This window comes from Cupressus sempervirens, chromosome 4 (assembly GCF_028749045.1).
Source record: "Cupressus sempervirens isolate cs-2001-9-10 chromosome 4, ASM2874904v1, whole genome shotgun sequence".
Lineage (NCBI taxonomy): Eukaryota > Viridiplantae > Streptophyta > Pinopsida > Cupressales > Cupressaceae > Cupressus > Cupressus sempervirens.
Window position 1 is genome coordinate 243228911 of NC_143121.1, and position 11466 is coordinate 243240376.

General features: G+C 32.3%; 1 protein-coding gene across 1 annotated transcript; it reads right to left on the minus strand.

The window, feature by feature from the left end:
- Positions 1-3961: 3961 nt before the first annotated feature.
- Positions 3962-5020, minus strand: LOC149560914 (uncharacterized). The gene is made up of 2 exons (XM_089824881.1): positions 4440-5020; positions 3962-4397 (listed from the first exon to the last, which is right to left on the minus strand). The coding sequence occupies exons 1-2, from the start codon at positions 4822-4824 to the stop codon at positions 4111-4113; spliced, it is 672 nt and encodes a 223-aa protein (XP_089681007.1). The 5' UTR covers positions 4825-5020; the 3' UTR covers positions 3962-4110.
- Between the last annotated feature and the right edge of the window lie 6446 nt (positions 5021-11466).

Sequence of the window (11466 nt, forward strand, 5' to 3'; positions counted from 1 at the left end):
GCAGATCATCAGAAGTGATCATTGTAAGCCTTAACCGGCCAACTTTATACTGCAGTATTGAAATTTTGTGGGTATCATCCCCACCCCAGTTTTACTGTCTAATTGGAAGGTTTCTGGGTCACCAAATCTATGTGTTCATGTGTTAGAGATATTTATCTTTTCATGCATACAATAGTTTAGATGGATGAATGGTAAAAATATTATCATGCAAAATAGAGTTAAATATTTAGAGTTACTGATTCACCCCTCCCGTCTCAGTTGTAGAACCAGAATCAGTATGCAAAGAACATTAACAAATAAAGTAAACATTCACAAACCAAAAACTAAGTTCACATATATGCTTAGACAAAGGAAGAAAACAAGAAGTGCAAACCTCACAAGAAAAAGCACTCCATGCTTTCTTGATTCTGTAGATGTGTCTTTTTGCTGTGGATGTATGCTCAAGATGCTCAAAAGCTGCTTCAATGGAGATGGGTAATGGCAAATTGGTAGCTTTGTGAGCTCTCAATTTGGCATTATAAGGGTATGGTTGATGGCTTTGGTTCTCAAAATAGCATGGTAACTTTAGCTCAAAGATTGTTGATGAAATGGCTTGGGATGGGATTCAATTTATAGGCTAAGGGGTAGAGGGATGGAGGGCTTAGATGCAAGGATGGATGAAGGCTTAAGGAGGGCTAGGATGCACTCAAAGGAGAGCACATGGATTGTGCTTGTTTAGCACCAATGGGAAGGTGACACTTGTCATAAGGAGGATGAGTGTGAGAGGGTAGGGTAAAGGGTTGGTTAAAGGCATGATGAGTGGGGTTGAGTATGTAAGAGGGATGTAAGAGGAATGAGTGTGGAAGAGGGAAGAGTGTGTAAGATGGATGTAAGAGTCATGAGTGGGCTTGTAAGAGTCTTTTATGTTTTGTAAGAGCACTCATGACTTAGTGGTTGGGTTTTTTGAGGGGAGACTTTGGTTTGGATTAGGAAAGTCTTAAACTTGTTTAAGGAATGTGACAACATTAGGGGGTGGATTAGGCTTGGGTTTAGGATTAGATTAGGGATGTTAGAGATGTGCAAGTGGATGGCATTAATGAGGGTGGGTGAGTTAGTGGCTAAGCTTGGTTAGTATGGGTGGATGGGGTGGATTAGGCTAAATGGAGGATTAGAGATAGGTTAGGGGTTTTTGAATTTGAGGATTTCATTTATCAAATAGATTTATTTAATAAATGGGGATTTTTGGAATTAGATAGGAGAAAAGGATTTAATTGATAAATAATAGATTATTTGATTTATCAATTAGGACTATAGATGATTAATTAAATTAATCAACTAGGGGATGACAAAGGATTAATTAAATAGAAATTTAATTAATAATGCCTTTTTAGATAACTAAATAGGATTACTAAAATAGTGTAATCAAATTTAGGTGTCTACATTAGTAACCTTGTTAGTCTTGATTATTTCCAACAGTTTCCTGTAGGCGAATATAGGTGTATTATATATCGTCGGAATCGGGAGAAGATGAACTTTTTCAATTATGTAATTTTTTTTCACATAGGAATTCACTGGTTTGAGTTATTGGTAGAAATATAAAATTTGGGCCTTCTCAGTAAAATAGGAAAAAATTAATTTTGAGCATATTAGGAGATGTTTTCCAAGTGAACACATGTCAGATGCAGAATAGATCCGAGAATTCATTCCTCCTACATCATTCTCTTTCTTTCTCCATTGTAGGGGTTCTAGTTTTGGGAAGAAAAATTTTTCATTGTTGTGATACCATTTCCTTCAACAATTTCTCTTGTAGTGAGTAGCATTAAGTTTTATACAGATAGTTCTCATTGGTTAGGTGATTTGTGAGCGATTTCTATGCATCTTTCATGTATTTGTTTTCAAGGAAAATGAATAAAGCAAAGAAAAGTATTTACATTCATTTTGAATCTTGTCTCTTATTCATGGTTTGTAATTTCTTCTGATTTTTGAACAAAGGGCATAAATTAGGTTGCATTTTGTTTAAAAATGCATGTGGTTGAAGTATTTTTCTTGTGGAGCAAAGAGCCATGTAATTGCTTGATACTTATCATAGGGTTTGCAAACTTCATGATGGGATAGTTCGGGTATGAGATTCATTTTGATGTAGATGTCGATTCACAAGGTGAAAGATAGATCAGGGATCTTGATGTAGGAGTTATGTCAAAGATTTCCAAAAGATGTATGGTTGTAATTCATGCAATTTCCCAATAGATAAGGCACTAATTAGTTGTAGGATCATTCAGTTTCGTTGCTTGAATCTAGGTCTTGCTGATATCAACATATTGAATCATCTTTTCCCTTTATGTTGAAAGTTATTCAAAGTCTAACCCTCACTTAGCTTACTAGTTTCATGAGTCATGCTATTAGCCATTTCATGCCTATGATTTCTTGGTTAAATATAGAAGATTTAGGGGTTTCATCTAGTATTCTAGATCCTGATTATGCTCATTGCACTGGTCATATAATCAGATCTTAAGAGGTTCACCCTCCTAGGTTTTGCAGAGCCTGAAGTGAAGGAGTGTAGCCTTATAGTTGGCCTAGGTTCTTGGTGAATTGTATCCATTATTGGAGATAGCTACCCATAGATGCATTCTTGCCTTGCATACTTGGTTATTCAAAATCTGTTAAATCAGACACCAATAGGTTTGATGAAGAATATATAAGTGGACTCTCTATTTGTGTTATTTTTATAAGATGATTAAGGTGAAATATTGTTGGAAGACTCTTGAAAAAAAGATCTAACTAAAGAGTGCAAGATATTATTGTTCTTTGGTCAAAAAATTGTAAAACTATCTATTTATATCAAATAATACATATTCTATTTTATTAGATTAATGTTTAATAAAACTCAAAGAAGAGTTATAATATATTTTATAGTTTCTAATTGTTGGAAAAAGGTGTGTTATTCACTAGATAAATGGTGGGAGAGAAGGGGTTAGCAATTCAAAAGGTTCTCAATTATAATGTACTATTAAATTAAGATATAGTGAGCAAACAAAAGATGCATTGATCACAAGGAACATTGGTCATTCTTTAATGCACTTTACACAATATAAGTAAATAAAAAAGAAATTTACAATATTAATGGTGTTTTTCTAGAGTTGTTATATATCTAAGTTTGATGAAGATCATATAAGTGAATTTTCTATTCATTCTATTCATATGAGATAAGGATGAAACAGAAATCCTTGGAACAAAAACATTATTATAGTCTAAGATTCCCAATAAACTATAGATTCATATATAGCACATTTTTATATTCATTAAAAAGGTAACATATTTTTGAGAGTATAAAATGTTACATAGTTAACATTTTGTAGTTGTATATAATCACCCTATGCAATTTGGTAGTTACTTTTATAAATAATATAGATTTATCACCTATGGTAGTTGTCTCAAAATTAGGATGGCTTAAACATCACACACTAAGGCTTGATTCCTAGCCTAAAAGTGTTAAATAGTCTTCAAGTTGACTTATTTTTCCAAGCTTAATTTCTTGCTTAGGGTGGCTCAAAATTACTAGTCTAGTATTATTAGTCCACTACAATTTTATTTTAACAAAAATCTCATTTCAAATATTCCACTACAATTTGATATTGACAAAAATCTCATTTCAAATAGATGTACAATAGAAAACAATTATTCATCATAAAAATAAATAAATAAATAAATTTTACACTTTATAAATTACTACAAATCATAATAATAAAGAGTTCAATGAATTTAACAAAGACAAAATTATTTGCAGCTTCTATTATTTGAATTTGATTCTTATATCTCATTATTACTATGTGGTTTTTTTAATGTTCGATCTTTGTGATGTATACACCAATATTATCTTGACTTAAAGTCACATATGAATTACAATTTTCATCCATTCTATTTAATAAGATTAATATGAAACTTCCATATCTTTCTACTTCACAAATCAACCTTGCTAGAATGCTTTAATATATACAAATAAGTCCTCAATTTCCCATATATAACAAAGAAACGGACATATCTACACTATAAAATTCTTTAAGGTAAAAATCACTTATTACAAATATAAAAACACATTCTCTTAAATTATATCTATCTAAGAAAAGTTAGCATTTAGCGTCCTCCTCGACCGCCTCCACCACCGCCTCCACGACCTCCACCACCACCACCACCTCCTCCTCGACCGCCTCCACCTCCAAATCCACCACCACCAAAACCTCCTCCTCCTTGACCACCTCCACCACCACTATGTCCTCCAAAGCCACCTCCTCCTAGGCCACCACCACCACCCTGTCCTCCAAAACCACCTCCTCCTGGACCACCACCACCACCACCATATCCTCCAAAACCACCTCCACCGTGTCCTCCCAAACCACCTCCACCACCTTGCTGACCAAAACCTCCTCCACCACCTTGCTGACCAAAACCTTGTTGACCAAAACCTCCTCCACCACCCTGCTGACCAAACCCTCCTCCACCACCAAATCCAGGGCCGCCACCACCCCCACCTTGCTGACCAAAACCTCCACCACCACCATGTGAACCCCAACCACCTCCACCACCAGGGCCACCCCCACCACCACCAGGGCCACCCCAACCTCCACCACCGCCAGGGCCACCCCAGCCACCTCCACCACCAGGGCCACCACCTCCACCTCCTGTGCCGCCACCAAATCCTCCACCTCCAGGTCCTCCTCCGCCACCACCTCCAAATCCAGGCCCTCCACCACCAAATCCACCATGCCCAGGTCCTCCACCGCCACCACCTCCTCCAAATCCAGGCCCTCCTCCTCCTCTTCCTCCACCACCAGGTCCATGACCAGCCATCTTTACAACAATTCTGTTAGCTCTTTACTCTTGTATTCGGTTTCCTCTTTTCGCAGAGTTGTAACAACTCTTCTCTGATCCGGTCTGTATGCAGCACAAGCTAAGACACCTTTATATCTTACTCTTCTGCCGACCTTGACTTATATCTACCATTCTTTCAACGCGGGATGGAGCCGTTAGGTGAAGATATTTGAAAACAAACGCGTCCAAGAAAGTGGCACATGATGCCCACGTAGTGCTAATAATAAAGGGCGCCGACAAAAAGGCTACAGATTTGTTTGCCTTGTATTGCTTTTACTGTTCATTGTTCATTGTCTTCTTTAGTACGAAAGCTTGAGGTGACAGATGTAAATGCTCGATACATTTAAAATGTAAATGTTAAAATTAGAGAGTTTTGTTTTCTGAAACAGGAAGTACTTTGAATCAACCAACAGATGAGCAGCCAATAAGCCAGTGAATTCTTTGGACTTCAAACCCGAGTCCAATTTACCAAATATACCCACATGATTTGTGGGGACACGATATAAATGGCTTTTTACCCTTTCTCGCAGGTTCCCTCTCTCAATCCTCTGCTTGGACAGTTAGCATAACAATGGATTGATATTTTGACAATTACTTGCGTCTATTAAGTTATCGATAGCTTTCATTCTAATTGATTTATTAGTTCCTGCCAAGGCAGGATACTATAGCATTCATTGAAATGCAACTGTTTCATATAATTGTTCAATAAGATTTGAGTATTTTTTGACAACTTTTTAGATCTCTAAAGTTTTAATATATATTGAAATTTTTAGAATTATAGAGAAAACATTTATCTTCAATATGATTGGCTTCTTTTTGCTACAGTAGTGTTTTTGGCTCACTTAGGAACTTTATACATTCCAATGTGGAAAAAAAGAGAGTAATAAATAAAGTTGAAAAAGCACCATAAATATCTTGTACTTATTCTAAAGACAATAATAAATGAATTTTTAAAAGTATCATAAATAGTTTGTACTCATTTGAGAACAATAACAATCTTGAAATTTATTTATTTATTTATTTTCTACATTCCACAATATTGTTGAAGTATTTTTATTTCAATTTAAAACAAAATTGGCACATAGTGACAAAAATTGTACCACAAGATAGATCAATGTAATTATCCAAACAAAATGAACCTACCTCTACATTATTTTTCAAAAACTATTATTTGTCTTGCTCATCATTAATTGCTTAATACAAAGTAGATTCTCTTGGTCACATATAATTTAAATGTATTTCTATATTTTTCTTTTACCACAACAAAATCAATATACGTTATGTATCAATGACATTTCATTTTTTAAATGTTGTATTAGCTTATTAGTCAATGTTGTATTTGCATATACAAGTGTAATACAATTTATTTTTTAACTCAAATTTTTTTACGAACTAATTGTATGACTAATGCAATAACAAATTATACATCGGCAGGAACTAGACGCTATGCGTCCTTGTTTAAGGAAAAAAATTAATAGAATAGTTGATTGATAAGAAGAAAAGTTAAAATCAATTAATATGATTTCAGTTATGATCTTTTTTCTCTTTCATGTTTATTCATTTTAATGACAAATTATGGAGAATGGTCTAAATCACTCAAGGAAAAATTGCTTCCACAATTTAATTTAGAAGCTTTTTATTTGTAAGGTATTGAATACTGGCGATGTTAATAATTTCACCCACTCCATCAATTAGAGAGTTTATATTTTATATTTTATTATTTCTTCATTTAAATGATTTAAGAGATTAGTTTGATTTAATACAATTGATAACTTACTATTTTGGTAGGCTCTTTCTCGAACTTATTACCATTTCAATTCTAGAAAATTGTCATATTGGAAAATATTTGTTGATCTCATTGATCAACAAATATGTATTAACTTGAAGTTGCTTGATAGTTTGGTTTGCAAATTTATTTATTTTTGTGAGCTTATGGCTACTAACAATTAAGTCTCAACAATTCATCTCACATCTATAAAATGACTATTAATTGTAAGAAGAAAGTTTGTCTATGCACTCTCAAATCCTTTCTAAACTTCATTGGATGAGTCTACATGCATGGCACTTAAAAGAAAGATTATGTAGATTACACTACTTTATTTATATTTTCTATGTATAGTATTTAGAAAGTTGAGTTGTATCAATCAAAATCTCAAAGCTCTACTAGAACAAGTTGATTTTGGTACTCAAATGTCTCTTTTGATTCATCATTGCTATAGATATTACTTATTTAGATAATATTAAGATATGGTTGGGCCTTATGTTATAATTTTGTGAGACAATCAAATTTGATCCCTAGAATCAAATCATTTTTTGTTGGTTCACCCCCACTTTTTTTATATTGAGAAGATTCTGTGTGACTATTTGCTTCTAAAATATGTTTATGGAAAAATAATTGTATATCATTATGCATAAGGCTATAAGAATGATCTACAATTAGTATTTTAAAATACATTGTCTTCCATATTTCATCTTATTTCTCCCCCTCTAGTTTTGAAGAAAAATAAACAATGTTATAAGGTTCTTTCACTTTAAACAAGAAATGAGTTTCTTCTTCTTTTCCTTTTTGAGTCAATTGATCATGTTACCTCATATTGTGCACCTAGATAGTGATGAACTTACTCACCCTTGAAACTTATCAAGTGTTCTAGATTCTTTCAAATACAATCACCTTGAGAAGTGTTGGTACCCATATGGACCCAATATTTAAAGATTTTGTTTTAGATCTCAAACCTCTTTGAACCAAGTTCAAAGCAGTTCAAAGTGGTTCAATTTGTTGAAATAGGTTCAAATGGTTCTACAGGCTCGTTGGTTTGATATAGCACAACAAATGTGTTTAGAGGATTGTTATCAGAAGTGCAAGATTATGGTCCGAATATTAGGTGCAATATTTCAAGAGGTTTAGCAGTTCAAAGATTTAGTTTTAACAACTATAATAGATTTTCTAAAAACTGAAAATTGGGTCTCAGTACGTGGGTCATAACTTTCAAACCCACTGTTGGATCATGCTCATCTTTGGATATGTGTGAGTAAACATAATTTTCTAAATTCAAAACAAGAGTAATTTTCAAAATGTTTCCTGATTTGTGAAATATATATGATTGTTCACAGCAATGTCAAATCAGCACTAACAGTCGTAGAATACAAATTACAAAATATTAATCATATTTTGGTGGCTATATTTCTCAATACGACCATTGGATCAAGCTGAATTTCATACATGTCTTATAAAACCTAATTCTCTACAGCTCCTCCAAATATTTTTATCCAATTCATTGTGGATCAAAAGTTACGAGCTTTTGAGTGTGGCACTATTGAAATCAACACTAATAGTCATAATATGCAAATTGCAGAATATCATTCATACTTTGGGGGTCATAACTTTTATTCTAACCATTGGATTTATTTGAATTTTGGATATATTTTGACTAACCTAATTCTCTGAATCCTCTTCAAATAGTTTTGTCAGATCTATTACGGATCAAAAGTTATGATCATTTCCATGAACTATCAAAATTGTCATGACAATTATGAAAAGATGACATCATTTCATCACTGATAAATATCACATGTCAAAGTCTTCTTATAAATATTATAAAATGATATCCACAACGTATTAATTATAATGTTTATAAAGACTTTATGTTATAGAAGGAAATGGATAAAGGAAAGTGACCATGAATAATGATCGAAGGAAAGAAGATTTAATTCATGATAATTTCCAAGAATCAGTTATGAAATTGAATAAGGGTCTTGAGAAGTTTATTTAGTGGGAGAAATTTGGAAGAAAAAGGTTCCAATTTTGTTCCAATTTTTCTAGTTCTTGAGACAAGAAAGAGCAGACTGTGGGTTGTAGAAGAACAGAACTCTTGTTCTTTTTCTAAACTTTGTGTTAGGAAAAAGGGGAAATCTTGATTTTTAGCATAATATACATGAGGGAATTTTTGTTTTTTCTAAATGGTGATTCTAATGAAAATATGTAATGAGATATGTGTAATCTTTTACATTTTAGAGAAGGGAGATTTGGGAGATAATTGCACACCAAAACTTGGAGTTTGGGGAGTTTTCTTTCCACTAGTTGTGATCTTTGTATAGCTTTTAGTTTTCTTTAAATGCATTTTAGTGTCACTATTTTCTGAATACATTTTGATCTCAAGATATCTTTGAAGCTTTGTTTCTTCACTTTCTCAAGAGGATGGATGATTTATTCCTTGTTTTCATTCTCTTTGTAATGCAACATTCGAGTAAATGAACTTTGTGTCATTTACTATTCATTTTCCTTTCAGTCTCTTAGTTTTTCCACATCTATATCATGTTTATGGATAGATGTTTGTATACCTTTTTTTCTTTCTGGATAAAAGCATTTGTATTTATATTTCTATGAATTCATTGTAAATCATATACAGGGAGCTATACCTGGATAAATTCAGAGGGTGCTTATGCTTTTCAATAGCGAAGTGACCCAATTGTTAGTGCATATATAGTCTTCCTATCTAGGCTTTTGGGGTTGATTTGTATATTTTTCTTTGGAGGACAATTTGTTCACTAACAAGAAGGAAAATTTGGTTTACATGGGTCGACTTGTTCAGTGTTTTCCATCAATTAGTCACAATTGGGTGCTAGCCACCTGACACAACTTTTTTGATACATAAATGTTAATTATCATTTTCTAGTCATAAGGCATGAATATCAAATTATTCTTACTTGAGGTCTTTCCAAATTCCCTTTACATGTATAAATCCCTTGCATTCTTTATTTTTAAGTAGTTATATTTGTCATTTTATCCTATTTTTTATATTTTGTAAAAATCATTATATATAATAAATTTTAAATTCATATCTTTGAGTTTGGTTTCTTTATTTTACTTGATAGTTTTTGGGAGATGAGATATGATAAAAAGAAATTTTATTCAAAAATTTAGCTAGTAGAAATTGGAAAGAAAATAGATGTCTCTAAAAATATTGATCATTGTTCGATAAGAAAGGTAGAAAAATGAGGTTTCAAGTGAATTAGGAAAAACAAGTCTTTTTTAAAAAAATTTGATGTAAAAAGTATTTAAAAAATGAACGCAGTATGCACTTCTAGTATTATGTACTTTTTTCCAACTAATATGATTAATATAAATATGTAGAAATATGTTCGTGTAGATTAGGACATTCATAATTTTTTCACATTATCCATTTGAAGAAATTAAATTATATTTGAGGTCTAAGTAAATTTGAGAAAACTAATAGGATATCATTTAACAAATTGAATAAAAGAATGAAGAAAAATAGATAGAAGAGAAGCAAAACTATAAGTTAAAAAATTATATAGTCTAAAGAGCCAAACCTATATATTGATCTAAAAAACTATCACAATACAAGATCACAATCTTAAAGCCTTGATATGAATTATATCTTACTCATCATACTCAAAAATATTCCATAGCATAACATTGTAAAAGAATATTCATACATCTTAATCCAATGATCCCAATTAAATTTGAAAACAATAAAGAAGGAAACAAAAAATGGTTTCAGGAAGATATGAGCTAGCTATGAGTACACTAGATCCAAAAGTAGACTGCATACTATAACTCATATGACCATTCTTTTCTAGTCAATCTCACAAGTTGTACCACCCTAAAATTGCATGACTGTCTAATTTTTATTTACCTAGGCCTCATTTTAGCATTTATTGGTAGTTCCCAAATTAACTTCTAGTATAGCAAACCTGATTCTTCATTTCATTATAGAAACCCCTCTAAAATCAACTCTCATGGTTCATATTTATAAGCCTTTTGATGGGAATAGGTTGACCTAGTTAGCCTATTATTGCGAGTGCATTGATCTAGTTAGCCTATTCCATGAATTTTCTCTAAAATTTAAATTAGATGATAGTCTTAATGAATTGATGAAAATCCAAATTCTTATCAACCATCTTCAATTGTTTAACTATGAAATATTTATGAGGGTGTATAATAAACCTATGCTTCCTCATTTGGTTAAGCATTTATGATATATTTTAAAGAATAAAAAGACATGAAAATAAAGATTAAAATTTTCATCATTGCAACCATTCCAAGGAATTTCCAAGCTAACATTTGTCATGAATTTTTCTCCTCTCTCTTATTTAAGGAATAGTAGAAGAGACTATCATGAAGGAAGAAGATAATATTATTCACACATATTCAATCATTTAATAATTCAATTCTTCAAGTCTTCAAGTCATTCTTCCCTCTCTCCATAAAGTGTGGTCACGCACTAAGACATTCATTTTGAAAGTATTGTCTTGCATGATATCCTTTTTAGGTTCTTGTGTGGATTTACAATCTATTTCATTAACACCTGATCACATTCAAAATAATAATTTCACCATCAAGGTATAAGGTAGTTCATGTTTCAAATCTAGATTCTACTTTGCACACTTTTCTTTCAAGGATATTTCATTTCAATTTCAAAGTTGATTATTGAATAGGGGCTTGACTAAGGAAAACCCCCTCTCATACAATATTTCCTCTACTTTTTTTGTGCATGGATAGGTGGAAACAATTCTAGCATTTAACTTTAATATTACATAAGCTTAGTTATAGCCTACAACAAAAATGGTCAAAAATTGTAGAGAAAGGGTTGATCCAAT